At 37.8% G+C, this 18793-nt stretch overlaps 1 protein-coding gene across 6 annotated transcripts in view; it reads left to right on the forward strand.

The window, feature by feature from the left end:
- Window positions 1-18376, forward strand: part of LOC102147769 (uncharacterized) — a 78180-nt gene extending 59804 nt beyond the window's left edge. For all 6 annotated transcript variants that reach the window (XM_070269849.1, XM_070269850.1, XM_070269852.1 and 3 more), the window contains 3 exons: window positions 12467-12576; window positions 15911-16019; window positions 17097-18376. In XM_070269849.1, the coding sequence (XP_070125950.1) occupies window positions 12467-12576; window positions 15911-16019; window positions 17097-17113 (236 nt within the window). In that variant the 3' untranslated portion in view covers window positions 17114-18376. The remainder of the gene's footprint in view (window positions 1-12466; window positions 12577-15910; window positions 16020-17096) is intronic.
- Window positions 18377-18793: the final 417 nt, after the last annotated feature.

The raw sequence follows: 18793 nt of genomic DNA on the forward strand, positions 1-18793 counted from the left end.
TCTTTACCTGTCTTATTTTGAAATCCACTTGGTCTGATATGAGAATTGCAACACCTGCCTTTTTTTCCTTGCTATTTGCTTGAAGTATTGTCCTCCACCCCTTCACCCTGAGTCTGTGTTTGTCCTTGGGGCTGAGGTGTGTTTCCTGGAGGCAACAGATTGTTGGATCTTGTTCTTTAATCCATTTTGCCACTCTGTCACTTTTTATTGGAGAGTTCAATCCGTTCACATTGAGAGTGATTATTGATGCATGTGGACTTAATGCTGTCAATCTGTCGCTCATTATCTTGTTTTCCTGTGTTTCTTTTCCTGTGTGCTTTAGACTACCCATTTAATACTGCAATTTCTTATGCTGGGTTTCTTAGATTTTTCCTTATCTATGATTTGTGACTCTGTTCTGTACTTTATTTTAGTGTCTACCTTGAAGTTTGTATTTAGAATCTCGTGTGTAATATAGTCTATTCTCTGGTGGTCTCTTACTTACTTGACCAATACTGATTTAGACCCTTTGCTCTTCCCCTCCTAAATAATTATTTTCATTTTTTATTCCAACTTGTCTTATTAATTTGTAGTTAGAGTGCTAAGATCATCCTTGTTTTGGTAGTTTCCTTATTTTTACCCTAATGCTATAGTTGAATATTTGCTATCCTGTTCTGGTTCTATCCATCGGTCTCCCTAGTCTGTGGATTGTGTCCCCTTTCTCTCTTTTTTCTTTTTTCAAGTATGAGACCCTTCTTGAGGATTTCTTCTAATGGAGGGCTTTTAGTTACAAATTCCCTTAACTTTTGTTTGTCTGGAAAAGATTTAATTTCTCCCTCATATCTGAAGGAAATTCTTGCTGGATAGAGTATTCTTGGCTGAAGGTTTTTATCCTTTAAAGCTTTGAATATATCACTCCATTCTCTCCTAGCTTGTAGGGTTTCTGTAGAGAAATCTGCTGACAGTCTGATAGGGGCTCCTTTATAGGTTATTCTCTTTTCTTTTCTTACTTCCCTGAGTATTCTTTCCTTATCATTCCTATGTGCCAACTTTACTACTATGTGCCTTGCGGTGGGTCTTTTTACATTGACAAATCTAGGAGATCTAAAACCCTCCTCTACACACATTTCTCCGTTGATCCCTAGATTTGGGAAGTTCTCTTCAATAATTTCGTTAAGCACACTTTCTGCTCCATTTTCCTTTTCCATATTCTCGGGAATTCCTATGATCCTTATGTTCTTACTCCTCATTGAATCCATTATCTCTCGGAGATTTTCCTCATTTTTTTAATTCTTAGTTCTCTTTCTTCCTCTGTCTGGCGCCATTCAGCCTGTCTCTCCTCGATTATGCTGATTTGCTCCTCTAGGTTGTCTACACGGGCATTCAGGGAATCCATATTCTGTTTTATCTGGTCCATTGTGTTTTTCATCTCAAGTAATTCTGTTTGATTCTTCTTTATGATTTCAATCTCTTTTGTGAAGTAACTCCAGAACTCGGCTTGTTTCTCTATCTTTCTCTCTACCTCATTGAGTTTTTTGATTATAGCTGCTCTGAATTCATTATCACTTAGTTTACCTAATTCCAAGTCCTCAGGACTTAATTCTGTGTTTTTATTGTTTTCCTTCTGGTCTGGGGCTTTTATAAATTGCTGGATGGTAGAGGAGCGGTTTTTTCGCATGGTGGTAGAATTTGGTTGCAGTTACAGCCTGTCGCCACTAGATGGGTGTCGAGAGCGGGGTGTTAGCTCTCCGCCTTGGGGCAAGATGGCTGCGCCCACTGGCTTTGCTGGGGGGGAGGGGCTGTTACTCACACGCTCTGGTCTGGGTTCAGATCAGTTCTGTTCTCTGGTCTCCCAAGGCCCTTGATTTATAGGGTCCCCGCGCACGGAAGCTTTCCCCCCATCAGCGGGTCTCCACTGAATCAGCGACAGGAGTCCTGGATGATGTCCCGGTCGCGCGGCCCCTCCCCCGCTCCTTCCCGACCTGCGCCGCAGTGATCGCAGACTCTAGGGGAGGGAGCGATGTTCTCTCCTACCGTTCCAGCGCCTCCGAGGCTGTAAGCAAGGTTATGATCTCAGCCTTCTTGGTACTGTAGGTCTCTAACGAGCTGGCATTATGTTTATTCTCTGAAATTCAGTTCTTCCAATCTTTTGTTGTATTTTGGAGGGGAGAGAATCCCGGGTCAGCTCACTCCGCCATTTTGCTCCTGCTTTTCTTTGTTTTTTTTTTGTTTTTAAAGCTTCAATATCTTTGGTGAAGTATTCCTTCTGTTCATTAATTTTATTCCTGAGCTCATTGAACTGTCTTTCTGAGTATTCTTGTAATTCATTGTCTTCTTTTTTTTTTTTTTGAGGAAAGTTAGCCCTGAGCTAACACCTGCTGCCAATCCTCCTCTTTTTGCTGAGGAAGACTGGCCTTGAGCTAACATCCGTGCCCATCTTCCTCTACTTTATATGTGGGACGCCTACCACAGCATGGCTTGACAAGCAGTGCCACGTCTGCACCCGGGATCCGAACCGGTGAACTCCGGGCCACTGAAGCAGAACCTGTGAACTTAACCACTGTGCCACCGAACAGGCCCCATCATTGAGTTTTTTTATGATCACTATTTTCAATTCTCTGTCATTCAGACTGTAATCTTCTGTGACTTTAAGTTTGGTTTCTGAAGAGCTGTCATTTTCATTTTGTTCTGCCATGTTACTGTAGTTCTTCATGGTGTTTGATGAATTGATCCTCTTCCAACACATTCTGGGTAGTAACCACTTTCTTATTTGAATATGGCTTTGGTTACTTTAGTTCTGAGCTGTTTCTGGTTGTATTTGAGAGACTGCACTTTCCAGCTTCTACTGCCTCTGCTAGAGTTGTCATCAGTGCCGTTCTTCTGCTGCTTGTGCCTCTGATGTTGCTGTTGCCTTGCTGCTTTCAATGTCTCTGAAGTCTCAGGTGTTGCCACTGGGGTCACCAGGCTGTGAGCATTTCTGCTGCTTTTGGGGTCACCTATGTCTCACGTTCCCCCAATTGCTCTCTGCAGGTTTTCCACAGGCTCAGGTACTGCCGCCCCATGCATGACCTGTGCTGCTGCTCCTGTGTTATCTGGGGGTAATGGCAGCACTGCTGCCAAGGGCGCTGGGTTCACAGGTGTTTCTGTTGCTCTTGGAGACCCAGGTTCTTGTATGCAGCATCCACTGCTGGTACAGCAGGTGTTGGGAGTGCTGCCACTGGGGGCTGGGTCTCAAGTTCTCGTGTGGTTCTTGAAGCCTCAGGTTGCAGGTGCCACGTGTCACTTCACGTGTATAGATACATGGATCACTCAGGCGTTCTATTGTTCAGGGTGTCCTTTGATGGTCACTGGGTGTCGGATTGGTTGTAACTTAGAAGGGAGAGAGAAAAGGAATGACTCACACCACCATGATGCTGATGTCACTCCCTCTTCTTTCTTTCTTTTTCTACTCCCCTATTGACACTTTTTTTTGTTGAGGTTATGATACAACCTTGTGAAATTTCAGTTGTACATTTTTATTTGTCAGTCATATTACAGGTACACCACTTCACCCTTTGTGCTCACCTCCCAACCTCCTTTCCCCTGGTAACCACTAATCTGTTCTCTTTGTCCATGTGTTTTATTATCTTCCACGTATGAGTGGAATCTTACAGAGTATGTCTTTCTCTATCTGGCTTATTTTGTTTAACATAATACCATCAAGATCCACCCATGTTGTTGTGAATGAGGTGGTTTTTTCCTTCTTCATGGCTGAGTAGTATTCCATTGCATATATATACCATATCTTCTTTTCCGGTGATCAGTCACTGGGAACTTAGGTTGCCTTCACGTCTTGGCTATTGCGAATAATGCTGCAAAGAACATAGGGGTGCATGCGTCTCTTTGAATTGATGATTTCAAGTTCTTTGGATAGATATCCAGTAGTGGGATGGCTGGGACATATGGTATTTCTACTTTTAATTTTTTGAGAAATCTCCATACATTTTTCCATACTGGATGCACCAGTTTCCATTCCCACTAGCAGTGTATGAGGTTTCCTTTTTCTCCACAATCTCTCCAACATTTGCTATTTTTTGTTTTGGTTATTTTGCCCATTCCAAGGGGTGAAAGGTGATATCTTAGTGTAGTTTTGATTTGCATTTCTCTGATGATCAGTGAGGTTGAGCATCTTTTTTTTTTCTTTTAAAGATTTTATTTTTTCTTTTTCTCCCCAAAGCCCCCCAGTACATAGTTGTATATTCTTCGTTGTGGGTCCTTCTAGTTGTGGCATGTGGGACGCTGCCTCAGCGTGGTTTGATGAGTAGTGCCATGTCTGCACCCAGGATTCGAACCAACGAAACACTGGGCCGCCTGTAGCGGAGCGCGCGAACTTAACCACTCGGCCACGGGGCCAGCCCCGAGCATCTTTTCATGTGCCTATTGGCCATCAATATAGCTTCTTTGGAGAAATGTCTGTTCATATCCCCTGCACATTTTTTGATCGGGTTGTTTGATTTTTTGTTGTTGAGTTGTGTGAGTTCCTTATATACTATAGACAAGACAGTAACAGTTTGTCAGATATATGATTTATAAATATTTTTTCCCAGTTGGTGGGTTGTGTTTTTGTTTCAATCCTGTTTTCCCTTTCCTTGTAGAAGCTTTTTAGTCTGATGAAGTCCCATTTGTTTATTCTTTCTAACGTTTCCCTTGTATAAGAAGAAAAGGTGTCTGAAAAGATCCTTTTAAGACAGATGTCAATGAGTGTATTGCCTATATTTTCTTCTAGAATTCTTATGGTTTTAGCTCTTACCATTAATTCTTTGATCCATTTTGAGTTTAATTTTGTGAAAGGTGTAAAAGAATGGTCTATTTTCATTCTTTTATATGTGGCTGTCCAGTTTCCCAACACCATTTGTTGAAGAGACTTTCTTTTCTCTATTGCGTGTTCTCACTCCTTTGTCAAGGATTAACTGTCAGTAGATTTGTGGTGTTATTTCTGGGATTTCAATTCTGTTCGACTGATCTGTATGCCTGTTTTTGTACCAGTACCATGATGTTTTGATTACTATGGTTTTGTAGTACATTTTGAAGTCAGGGATTGTGATGCCTCCAGCTTTGTTCTTTTTTCTCAGGATTGCTTTAGCAATTTGGGGTCTTTTGTTGCCCCATAAGAATTTTAGGATTCTTGGTTCTATTTCTGTGAAGAATGTCATTGGGATTCTGATTGGGATTGCATTGAATCCATAGATTGCTTTAGGTAGAATGGCATTTTAACTGTTTATTCTTCCAATCCATGTGCATGGAATGTCTTTCCATCTCTTTAGATCATCATCAGTTTCTTTCAGGAAAGTCTTGTAGTTTTCATTGTATAGGTCTTTTGCTTCCTTGGTTAAATTTGTTCCATGATATTTTATTCTTTTTGTTGCGATTGTGAATGGGATTTTATTCTTGAGTTCTCTTTCTGTTAGTTTGTTATTAGAGTATAGAAATGCAATGGACTTTTATAAGTTGATTTTGTACCCAGAAACTTTGCTGTAATTGTTGGTTACTTGTAGTAGCTTTCTGATGGATCTTTTAAGGTTTCCTGTATATAAAGTCATGTCATGTGCAAATGGCAAGAGTTTCACTTCTTCATTGCCTATTTGGATTCCTTTTATTTCATTTTCTTGCCTAATTGCTCTGGACAAAACACCCAGTACTATGTTGAATAAGAGTGGTGAGAGTGCGCACCCTTGTCTTGCTCCTGTTCGCAGAGAGGTGGCTTTCAGTTTTCCCCCATTGAGTATGATATTGGCTGTGGGTTTGTCATATATGACCTTTATTATGTTAAGGTACTTTCCTTCTATACCCATTTTACTGAGACTTTTTAATCATAAACGGATGTTGGATCTTGTTGAATGGTTTCTCCATGTCTATTGAGAGGATCCTGTGAGTTTTGTTACTCATTTTGTTAATGTGCTGTATGACACTGATTGACTTGCAAATGTTGAACCATCCCTGTGTCCCTGCTATAAATTCCACTTGATGATGGTGTATGATCTTTTTAATGTATTGCTGCATTCAGTTTGCCAATATATTGTTGAGGATTTTTGCATCTATGTTTATCAGAGATATTGGCCTGTACTTTTCCTTCTTTGTTTTGTTCTTGTCTGTTTTTTGTATCAGGGTGATGTTGGCTTTGTAGAATGTGTTAGGAAGTGCTCCACCTTCCACAATTTTCTGGAATAGTTTGAGAAGGATAGGTATGAAATCTTCTTTGAATATTTGGTAGAATTCTCCAGAGAAGCCATCTCGTGCTGACGAGGTTTTTGGTTACAGTTTCAATCTCTTAAATTGTGGTTAGTCTATTCAGATTCTCTATTTCTTCCTGAATCAGTTTTGGGAGGTTGTAAGAGTCTAAGAATTTATCCATTTCTTCTAGGTTGTCCAATTTGCTGGCATACAGTTTTTCATAGTATTTTCTTATGATCATTTGTATTTCTGTGGTATCTGTTGTGATTTCTCCCCTTTCATTTCTGATTTGATTTACTTGAGTCTTCTCTGTTTTTTTCTTAGTAAGCCTGGCTAAGAGTTTGTCAATTTTGTTTATTTTGTTGAAGACCGAGCTGTTTGTTTCATTGATCCTTTCTGTTGTCTTTTTCATTTCAATTATTTCTTCTGTAATTTTTATTATTTTCCTCCTTCTACTGACTTTGGGCTTTGTTTGTTCTTCTTTTTATAATTCTGCTAGCTGTAGTTTGAGATTGCTTATTTTAGATTTTTCTTTTTTATTGAGATGAGCCTGTATTTCAATGAATTTCCCTCTTAGGACCACCTTTCTACATCCCAAATGAGTTGGCATGGTGCATTTTCATTTTCATTTGTCTCCAGATAATATTTGATTTCTCCTTTAATTTCTTCAATGATCCATTTGTCATTTAGTAGCATGTTATTTAATCTCCATATCTTTGTCCCTTTCCCTTTATTCTTTTAATTGATTTGTAGTTTCATAGCATGGTGGCTGGAATAGATGCTTGATATTGTTTCAATCCTGTCATATTTGTTGAGGCTTGCATTGTTTCCCAACATATGGTCTGTCCTTGAGAATATTCCATGTGCACTTGAGAAGAATATGTAACCTGCTGTTTTTGGATAGAGTGTTCTATATCTGTCTATTAAGTCCATCTAGTCTAGTTTTTCATTTAATTCTACAATTTCCTTGTTGACTTTCTGTCTGGATATCTATCCATTGGTGTTAGTGGGGTGTTGAGGTCCCCTACTATTATCATATTGTTGTTAATATTTCCTTTTAGTTTTGTTAATAGTTGCTTTATGTACTTTGGTGCTCCTCTGTTGCTTGCATATATATTTATGTGTTATGTTTTCTTGTTGGAGTGTCCCCTTTATCATTAGAAACCGCCCCTCTTTGTCTCTCTTCACCTGTTTTTGCCTTGATGTCTACTTTGTCTGATATAAGTATGGTGACACCTGTTTTCTTATGTTCCCTATTAGCTTGGACTATAATCTTCCATCCCTTCACTCTGAGTCCGTGTTTGTCTTATGGGGCTGAGGTGTGCTTCCTGGAGGCAGCATATTGTTGGGTCTTGCTTTTTAATTGTGCCACTCTATGTCTTTTGATTGGAGAATTCAATGCATTTACATTTAAAGTGATTATGGAAATGTGGGGGCCTAATGCTGCTATTTTTATCACTTGTTTTCCAGTTCTCCTGCATTTCCTTTGTTTCTCGTCCCATGAATTTCAGACTACTGATTTAGTTAGGTAGTTTTCTATGCTGGCTTTCTTAATTTCTCCTTATTTGTAATTTGTGTCTCTGTTCTAATTATTTGTTTAGTGGTTACCATGTGGTTTGTATAAAATGTTTCATAGATAAGATAGTCCATTTTCTGATAGCCTCTTATATTCTTAGACTAATCCAGTTCCATCCCTTTTCTCTTCTCCTAAGTTGTTTCTGTCACATCTGTTTTCCTTCTTCTCTTGTGAGTTTGTGGTTAAAATGACAAGATTATATTTATTCTTGGTGTTTCTCTTCCCTTTATCTTTAATATTATATACTTAAGCATGTGCTAACTTGCTCTGATAGAGAGCTGCAATTTTCTGATTTTGTCTTTCTTCTTATCTCCTTTACTCAGGGTTTTGTAACTCCTATCCTTTTAGTTTTTTTCTGGCATGGGTGCTTTCCTGAGCATTTCTTGTAGGAGAGGCCTTATTGTGATGAACTCCCTTAACTTTTGTTTATCTGGGAAAGTCTTTATTTGTCCATCATATTTTCTCTGGATAGAGTATTTGTGGCTGAAAGTTTTTATCTTTCAGAGTTTTGAATATGTCATTCCACTCTCTCCTAGCCTGTAAGATATGTACTGAGAAATCTGCTGACAGCCTGTTAGGGGTTCCTTTGTAGGTTATTGTCTTCTGCTTTGCTGCCCTTAATATTTTCTCTTTGTCGTTGACTTTTGCAAGATTTACTACTATATGCTTTTGGTTTGGTCTTTTTACATTGACAAACTTTGGAGATCTATTGACTTCTGTCACATGGATTTCCAGCTAACTCCCCAGATTTTGGAAGTTCTCAGCTATTATTGCTTTGAACAAGCTTTCTGCCCCATTCTCCTTCTCTTCTCCCTCTGGAATACCTATAATTCTTATGTTGCATCTCCTAATTGAGTCAGATAATTCTCGGAGAGTTTCTTCATTTCTTTTTAGTCTTAGTTCTCTCTCCTCCTCTATCTGAAGCATCTCTGTACTCCTATCTTCCAGACTGATTATTCTGTCCTCCATATTATCAGCCCTACTGTTCAGGGAGTCCAGATTTTTAAAATTTCCTCCATTGCGTTTTTCATCTCCAACATTTCTGATTACTTCTTCTTTATAGTATCAAGTTCTTTTGTGATGTAGCTCCTGAACTCTTTGGGTTATCTATCTGTGTTCTCTTTTAACTCATTGAACTTTTTAGTGATAGTTATTTTGAATTCTTTGTCATTTAAGTTACAGATTTTTCTGTCTTTAGGATTGTTTTCTGGGTACTTGTCATTTTCCTTTTGTTCTGGAGATTTAATATATTTTTTTGTACTGCTTGATTGAGTAGATTTGTGCCTCTGCATAGAGATAGAATTTGGTTACTGCTTCCACTTGCTGCCACTGAGGGGGTGGGAGCAGCAGCTCTGTAATCTGCACTGACCAAGATCCCTGTCAGCTGTTCCTGACTGAGCCTGGGCCATTCTTTGGGATTGCAGTGGCCCTGTGGGGTCTCCCAAAAACTGTGGGAACAATCATACAGGGGTTTCAGGTTGTTGGTGTCTGCTCCCATAGACTTGCCCAAACACACTCCCTCCTTAGGGACTGCAGTGGTGTTATGGGCTTTCATGGCAGCCAGGAACTAGTTCACCCAGACTTGCAGCTCTGCCCACATCTGGTCCTACTTGATCTCACTTGCCCACTCTGGGCCACAGCAGAGCTATGGGCATCTAATGCAGCCAATGGTTAGCTTGCCCAGCCATGCCACTTCTGCTCTTTGGTTGCCCAGCCTTTGTGCTTGGCAGGTGGGGAATCTCCATTAAGGCCAAGCAGAGACTCTCCCTGGGGCTGCTGTGGGACCATGCATTTTCCCCCTGGACCGAGGAGCAGTTAGATTTGGGCTCCCGATTGTCCCCACCCACTTGCATGGTCCTGGTGGCTCTCACTTGCCTCCTTGGGGCACAGCAGAGCTGTGGGTGTTTAATGCACTTGGCAGGGGGTAGCTTGCCCAGCCAAGCCATTCCTGCCCCAAGGTCGCCCAGCCTTTGTACTTGGTGGGCAGGGCCTCTCCACTAGGGCTGAGCAGAGATTCTCCCTGCAGCTGCTGTGGGACCATGAATTTTCCCACTGGTCCACAGGATAATCACAGGGGCCTTAGGGCTGTAGTCACCTGTTTCCATAGTTGCACTGATGTGCACACCCACACTTGGGGCAGCAGCAGTGCTATGAGCATGTCAGCTGGGAGAGGGTCACTCACATTTACTAGGCTATTTGGGGGCTGGAGAATTTTCACTTCTCTCCACCTCCTCCCTGGGGATAGTCCACCCACCTTCCGATGTATAGCAGCACGGGTCTCTCAGGCATCCTGAGGTGCTGTGTGAGTATCCTCTGTTGATCAATAAATGTCCATTTAGTTGTAGTTCAAAGGGGGAGAGACAAAGAAAATCGCTCACTCCACCATGTTGCTGATGTCACTCCTGACACACATTTTACACTCACATCTTAATGGAGGTTAGCCTTAATGGAGTTTAGCTAGGTATATGGAGTATAAATTTTCCATATCCTTGCATGTCTCAGAAGGTCTTTATTTTGGCTAGGTGTAAATTCAAAGGGTAAAAATTAGTTTCTTAAAGAATATTGAGAAAATCACTTCATTTTCTCTAGCAAACAATATTGTTAATAAGAAGTCTGTCCCCAGTGTGATTTTCATTCCATAAAAATGACCTGACTTTAACATTTAAGATATTTTCTTCAATTTGGGGAGCTGAAATTTTAGGTTATTCTGAGTAGGAGTGTTTTTAGTCATTTGTTGGCTGTGCACTCTGTGGGCCTTCTCAATCTAAAATTTTATGTCTTTTAATTTTTTTTTAAAGATTTTATTTTTTTCCTTTCTCTCCCCAAAGCCCCCTGGTACATAGTTGTATATTCTTCATTGTGGGTCCTTCTAGTTGTGGCATGTGGGATGCTGCCTCAGTGTGGTTTGATGAGCAGTGCCATGTCCGCACCCAGGATTCGAACCAACGAAACACTGGGCCGCCTGGAGTGGAGCGCGCGAACTTAACCACTCGGCCACAGGGCCAGCCCCTATGTCTTTCAAATTTATGAAAAATATGTTCTATAACTTGTAAGTTTATTTTTTCCTCCACCCCATTTCCTCTGTTCTTTCCATGACTTCTCTGCTTCAAATGTTGAGATTTGCAGATTGTGATCTTTATTTGTATTTTCTATCTTTTGTGGCTTCAGATTCTGGGAGATTTCCTGAACTTTATTTTTTAATATTTCTATTTATTATTTTCACAATCATATTTTTAGTCTAAAAATAATATTTTTTAACTTTGTGATTCTTCAGTGTTCTTGTTTTCGTAGCATCCTTTTCTTACCTTATGTATATAATATTTTGGGGGCCATCTAAGTAGATTAATTATAGAAATATTTTAAAATATCACTCTGTCTTTCCAAAATTCACTTTTTGGGATGGGAGCAGTTCTTTCCTTTCTTTTGTTTTTCTTTTATCATGAGAGTTTTCTTTCCTGTGCTGGTACTCCTATAGACCTTATAATTCTTTCTTCTCTGTTCATATTCAAGAAAGGGAAGGGTGGTTGGTGTGGTTGACTTTACTGCTAATTAAAGAGGACAGTTTTTCTTAGATGTCTCTGGAAGTAAGGAATCTCTTTAGATATTTTAAGAGTGGAAGCCCACAGTGGAGTGTATGAACAAGCAACTTTCCCTTTCACATGAAGCTGGATCTAAAGTGTGACACCCACAATTATAGTAGAAACCTAGGCTCTGCCAGATAATTCATTCAATATCTTCAGAGAGAAACTAGGTCTTCTCCTCTCATGAAAATTCTATAGCCTCTCATTGATTTTTCTTCCTTCTTGTCTTCATTCTTTCCTTTCTTACTTTCTTTTATTTAAAAAAATCTCTGCACATTATGTGTCAAGTACTTGGGAGACCTGAGAATATAAAGTTTTTGGCATAAGAGTTATAACAATTCCTAATCTTGAGTAACTTATGATATGATAAGAGAAGCAGACAAGTAAACAGAAAATCACAATTCAGTGTAATAAGTGCTCATAAGCATAAAAATATAGAGCAAGAGACAATATAGTTGCAGGAAATAGTCCAGACTGAATGACAGTACAATGTTCAATGGTGGGAGTGGAGACATATTGCAATAAAAGTAATGAGATGTAGCATGGCACTCTCAAGAAAAATTCAAGGTATTCAAAATGAATGGGTTACAGGAAGCTAAGTGGAAAATCAGAGATAAAACCTGAGTGTCATAAGTGTTCCTATAGGTAATGGGGATGGTTTGAATTTTAACCTGAAAGCTATGGAAAAATATTGGATCATTTAAAGCAGAGCCTTATAGAATTACCATTGGAAACACTGAGAGGATAACGTTTCTGTAGAAAATTTAGGAGAATAAAGAGGGATTATGGCCCTGATGCACCACTACAAACATACTGGTGTTTTCTCCAAGTGCTTTTAATAATCTCTTCATCATTTTATTCCTCTACATCTATGATTTTTCTTCTATCCTCAGATTGTTCCAGATCCAAATCCCAAATTTCAGATTGCATTCTCTTTCTTCTCTCATATTTTAAGCAATTATCTCTTTCAATGTATAACTTTGTTAATCAATATATATTGCAAATGTTTGGAAATTCTGATATATATCCTTATTTATAGTGTATCTGTGCATACATATTAAGCATGCATATGTGCACATAGGTATCATATCTTTGTTTACTTTCCTCATTTGTTTTTCAGACCTTGGATTTCACTCATGCTCAGAGTCATGGATGTGCCATGGAGATAGAGGAAGGAATTTTTCCTGTCTCATGAATATGGACAATAAGAAAAATTGGGTTGGCACCAAGGTCTGTGCTATGATTTGTGATACATTCATAAAGATGTCTTGGTATTGTTAAGGTGCAGGTAATGAGAATTGGGGTGACAACATTAATCTTTGGTTGTTACTAGTAAATGGGCTTCATGACCTTTATCATTGCCCCTCCCTCTGAGTGGAGTCACTGGAGAATTCCTACATCACAGGTGTAAGTAGCAAGGATATATAATTATTAGAGTTACCTGTCCATGAGACATATCACAACAGGTAAGCTATGGGAAGATATTTCTTGTTCCCTGTGGTTTCTGATTCTTTTAGAACCAGAAAAGATAGAGTAATGATTTATTTCCAGGAGTGAGGCATATTTTAATGGAAAATTGGTGCAAATTAGGTTTAGGGATTCTCTTTCCACTTAGAGTTTTTGTCTACTGATGAAAAAAACATACTTTTAGGTATAATCCATCTGGTACAATAAAATAAGTTATATGTCTTATCTTCACATATCACAACCCTTGTTATTGTTATTAAAGTTACAATACAAAGAAACAAATCAGATAAAATTACTGGATTGCTCATGATTATTCGCTGTTGTGGTTTTTCTTAATATCTGAGGGTGGAAAAAAATACCAAATTCCCAACTGGAATACTAGTACCTTTACTATCCAGCATAATTTATTTTTTTTTAAATTTCTGTAATATATATCATGTTCCAACTCAACAGATTTTGTCATCGGCATTAACTTGAATGTGATTCATCCCTCTGCAATTTTTGCCCTTTGTGGTTTTGTTACCAGAATTATTACGCTGTCCCTTTTGAACTTGATTAATCCAACTCAATTTTCAAGTTTCAACCTCACTGATTCTTTGAAAAGTTTGCTTCCATCACAATAAGCTCCCTTAGCAGCTTTTTCTTTCATATTCCCACAGCATTGTATTTTTAGTCAACAGCTATGAATCTGTCTGTTCTGATAGACTTTTAGTTCCTTGAAGGTAGAAAATATGTCTTACTTATTATTGTATATTCAATTATGATACTGAGAACACTTTTAGCCTGGCTGAAGTAAGAGGTTCTTCAATATCTTGATTAAAAAGAATGCTGTTTTTCTGTAGGCGAAAGGATTACTCAGAATGTCAAAGAGGAGATTTTTCATTGTTTTAACATATTATTTTGATAATTTATATTTTTAAAGGAAGAAATAAGTGAATCAGGGAAATCAATTAAGGAATAGTTAAGAAACTAAGAAAACTCGAGATAAAATTGTTTCATGCTAAAACCTAATTAGATATGGGGTATGAAGGAAGGGAGCAGATTATGATAATTTTAAGTTTTCTGTCTTGAATTTTTATACAAGGAAGAATGATCAGTTATATGTATGGTATTTCTGTGTTTAAGATCCATATCGAGTCCAAGTTTTAATATGTCAAATTTATGGTGCTTGTGAGAATCACATGGACATAAAATGCATTTGAGCTTGGAGCTCAATGGGAGATGATTATAATAGATTTTTTTTTAATTATCTGCCTATAATATTACTAAACATTAATTCTCAAACATTTATCAGTAATTACCATGTACTTTTCATTGGTGATATAGATGAATAAATTACTGATCCCTATCATCAAGGGGAATTTGAAACTGGTAAGGAAGAGTTTTAGTCAATATAAATAAAATCCGTAGATTGAGTGATAACATCCAAAACAAATTGGTAGATTGAGAAAAGGAGAAATAGAAGGATAAACTCCTAGATATCCACACTATATATAAGTGGGGCAAGAAAATAGGAAAACTAACACAAGTGTTTAAGAATAAATGATTAAAGGAATAGAGAGAAAAAAAGAAAGGCATGATGCCATGCGAGCTAATGAAGAAAAGAGTTTTGAGAATAACATAATCAACAGGGAAAGCACTCAAGGAGGTTAAATAATGCATAAGATTAATGACAAATTCTATTTATTATATGCCTATAATGAGCCACAAATTGGAAAAGACCTTTTTATCTGACTTTTACTTAACCTTAAAACTGTTTATATATGTATCACCATCCCTAAATTTCAGATCAGGAAACTGAAGTTCATAAAGAATATGTACATTTCTTAAGATCACGTGAGTAATAAGCAGCACAATGCAGGCTCAAATCCCAGTCGGCCTATCTCCAAAGCTCAACATACATCTAAAAATAAGCAGTAAATTGGAAATGAACAGATTTTTCTGGCAAAGATATTGTAAATGAAATAATATAAAGGTATAAATGGAGTATATAAAGAGAGTTATATAACCAAAGTAATATGGGTTAAATATTAATAACATTTTATTATTCTTCAAACAAATATTTCCTAAGTGTTTACTAAAGTCTGCAACACGGACTAAATGCTGGGGATATAACAATAGGCCCTGCCCTCAGAAATCTCACAGAAGCTTATAATCTAAGGTCAATTAAAATAAAGTCAAGTAAATTAAGATAAGTTGAGAATTAGGCAAATGGTTGTTCAATTGAACTTATGTTACTTATGCAAAAAATGGACAGTACAGTGTTCAAAGAGGATAGTTAGAGATGGCTTAAAATCTGAATGAAGAAGAAGCAATAAAATAAGGTTTAAATTCCAGATTTTCTCTTAAGAATCTTGGAAGTGAATGGAAGACAACATATCTTTTATATCTCAAGAGAAAATTCATGATACCAAGGAGAGTTTTAATGACATTATTACTGAGCCAGCCCTGGTGGCCTAGTGGTTAAGTTCAGCATATTCTACTTCAGCATCCCAGGTTCAGTTCCCAGGCATGGACCTACACCACTCATCTATCAGTGGCCATGGAGGCAGCAGCCCACATACAAAATGAGGGAAGAATGGCAACAGATGTTAGCTCAAGGTGAATCTTCCTCAGCAAAAAAAAAAAAAAAAAAAGACAGACATTATTACTTACTTCAGGGTAGGGCCCAATGAAGAGGGAAAGATTAAAAGAGTGGGATAGAGATAAGCAAATTGTAAAAGAGCAGGAGGTCTCTTTGGAAAGGCTAGCCTGGAATAAATGGGAACTCATCCCACAGTGAATGCAGAAAGAAAATTAGAATCTCTGCAGTTATAAACATGATGATATTTGGAGGTGTGGGAATTAGCTCATCTGATGTCTTCTGTTTTTGCCTCTCATCTGCTGAATGTTAGAGTGTAGGGATGACATTAAACAGGAAGCTTGAGAACAATAAAGAAGGTTTTAAAATTCCACTGAGGCAAAGGGGAAAGGAACCAAGAAGAAGTGAAAGGATTGTTGTGTGGAATTTTGATGACATAAATCGGGTTTGTTGTACTTGAATTAGCTCCCAGAGGTACAAAGGGGCAACTGTAACTGATGTTTCCTTTGTTTATAGCTGTTCATTATATGGCTTTCATCACCTGTCTCCTGGATGGATCTGAATTGTACTCTCAACACAAGAAATCAGACAGCAGAGAATGGTTCAAAATTTTGCATTTTGAATTGTAAGTTAACTTGTCTCTTCCTTCTTGTCAATAATAAAAAAAAATCTGTTATGCTAATTTTGAAGATGTTTCTCTGACAGTCATCCTCCATGTATGGCCAATGATGTATACAGAAAAGGCAAGAAATTCTGGGAGCATTTGTCTGTACTCAAGCCATTCTTTTTTTTAGCAAAAAGTCAGTTTCATATCAAACAAGTTTCTTGGAATTGAGAGCACAGGAAGTAGAAAATCAGAAGCGTTGCTATACTTCTCTGTCCTTCCTTTCACAATATTGCTCCATGCTGTCCCAGAGCACTAAGAAATGACAAGAAGGGGACCCCCGGTGGTGCAGTGGTTAAGTTCACATGTTCCATTTCCTGGGCCAGGGATTCGCTGGTTTGGATCCTGGGTGTGGACCTATGCACCACTTGTCAAGCCATGCTGTGGCAGGCATCTCATATATAAAGTAGAGGAAAAATGGGCATGGATGTTAGCTCAGGGCCAATCTTCCTCAAAAAAAAAAAAAGAGAGAGAGAAGGTATAAGTCAGGGTCAATTAGTTGTCAAGGATATTATCCTATGTATTATAAAATAAAGTGCCCCTTTGGAGCCGAGTAAACTGCTTTGTTTCTACTACTTTACATGTTATTTAAGTAAATAGCATAAGCTTATATACTTTACTAGAGAAAAACTATGGCAGTATTTTAAGTGCGTTATAATCAAGGTGACCATATGATTTATTTCTCAATCCGGAATACTTTTGAGAGTGAAAGGAGGCATTATTGATAATTAGACCAAGACACCGGGCATAAATCAGAAGTGTCCTGGACAAACCAAGGCAGCTCAATGACCTCTCGGGTGAAATTGGGCACAGAAGGCCTAGAGGTAGCTTTGGGCTCCAGATATTTGAGAGCTGTAGTGAGTTCTCACAGTAGTGTCAGGAATCGCCACAACTATTGTCACTTTCTTTTAACTAAAATAATCTAATGACAAAAGGATGATAAATTTTTTAAATGATAGATTGGATTTATGAGGTAATTGTTTTTCAAGATAAATAAAGCACACAACTCATTTTTTAATTTTTTTGTTGTTGTTACAGGTTTGGCACCCCCATAAATATTTCAAGTCTGTAACAGTGAAGTATGCAGTATTCAATGGAATGAAATAACTGGAAAGTCTAATGACTCCAGTAGTTATCATATTTGTGAAAACAAAGTGGATATACTAAATTCTCAACCTTAGGTAAATGCAAACACTCCTAGCTTATTATAATAGTGCGGCACATACAAATGATCGCGTAAGCTGAAACTATGCAAAAACAATGTCAGAATCAAAGAGAAACATTTGATTGCATTGTGATCTTTGAAACTTTTTGTCAAAACATTAAAAACCCTCTTATTGTTGATTATAAATACATAGGGAAATGAAAAAATAGTAAAATTAATATTAGTACATTGTAATTTAAAGTATTAGAAACGTTGAGAATTAAAGTAGTTTATTTTGTTTATCAAGAATGGCATGAACATGGTACATATTCTTCTTGTGGTACAACTTATCATATAGATTGGCCATCTTTTCCATGCTTTGGCAAACTGTGATACTCCTTTCTAAGTTGGGATCAGATTTTAACATTTTGTGCTTTGTGCTCTCAAAGACATGAAATATTTCCAACAGATCCTCTAACGTGAAGATTTTTGCTGGCATCACTTTCCTTAGGCATCTTCAACTTTATCACAACGACTTTCTTTATTTATTTCAATGAATTTCCTTCAATAAGTTCTTCTGACTGCTGTTGAGACATTGAAATTATAGCGCAGTCAACATCCTTACAGTCAGCTATTTCTTCTTTAGCTGTATTTAGATTATTCTTTGCACAGTGTGGTAAAAGTTCTTGTCATACTCTACAGATATTATTCATTATTACTTCCTGCCAGCCTGCTTGAATATTTTCGGCTGTATGCTTTCTATCATATTTATAAAACTTAGCTAAAGAAATTACATGATTCTAGAGTTGATAGCCTGTCCAAATCTCCCTCTAAGATAAAAGGTTTTCATAGATGAAATAACTTCTTGGTCCATTGTCTGGATTGATGAAGTGGTGTCTGGTGATAAAAGTCAACTTTTCACATTTTCACCCATGACCCTAAGAGAACCAGTGTGACCTAGAGCATTTTCTAACAGTAGAAGTGCTTGAAAAATGAAAGTACTTTACCTACAGTATCTCTGCAATTAAGACACAAGGAGGGCAAACAACTGCATGCTTTACCATCTATATGTCAACTGAACGAGAGGTTGTCAGTGACCACTCACAGATAGACCTTGAAAGAAGTGACAAGATATGTCACTGATCATAATAAAGAATCATTAACTTCCATGGCAGCAAAGTTTGAACTTTGTGCAATTGCTCAGAGTTAATATACTGTAGTAAATGAAAACTGAATTGTGTTGTTGGGGGCCTGGTGTTATTTAAGTGAATCATGGTCACTGAAATCTGTGCATGTGAGAACCATGAAAAGCAAGAACTGTCTGTGCTTCCGAAACAATTCAGGTATAATTCGCATAATTTGAGTACCTCTATTGAATCCTGTAAATTATAGCAATTCTTAAATTCAATAATATCAGTCTTAATCTCACTAGTATGTCTGTATTGAATATTGGATATAAAGAAGAAGAACTACCTTGTCTTTCCCCTCAAGCAGCTCAATGTGCACCTATAAGATGCAAGTCAAAAGATGTTATCTACCTTTTAACTCAGATATTCTGCACCTTGGTAAAAAAAAAAAAAAGCTTCAGTGC

Source organism: Equus caballus, chromosome 6, assembly GCF_041296265.1.
Source record: "Equus caballus isolate H_3958 breed thoroughbred chromosome 6, TB-T2T, whole genome shotgun sequence".
NCBI classification, from domain to species: Eukaryota; Metazoa; Chordata; class Mammalia; order Perissodactyla; family Equidae; genus Equus; species Equus caballus.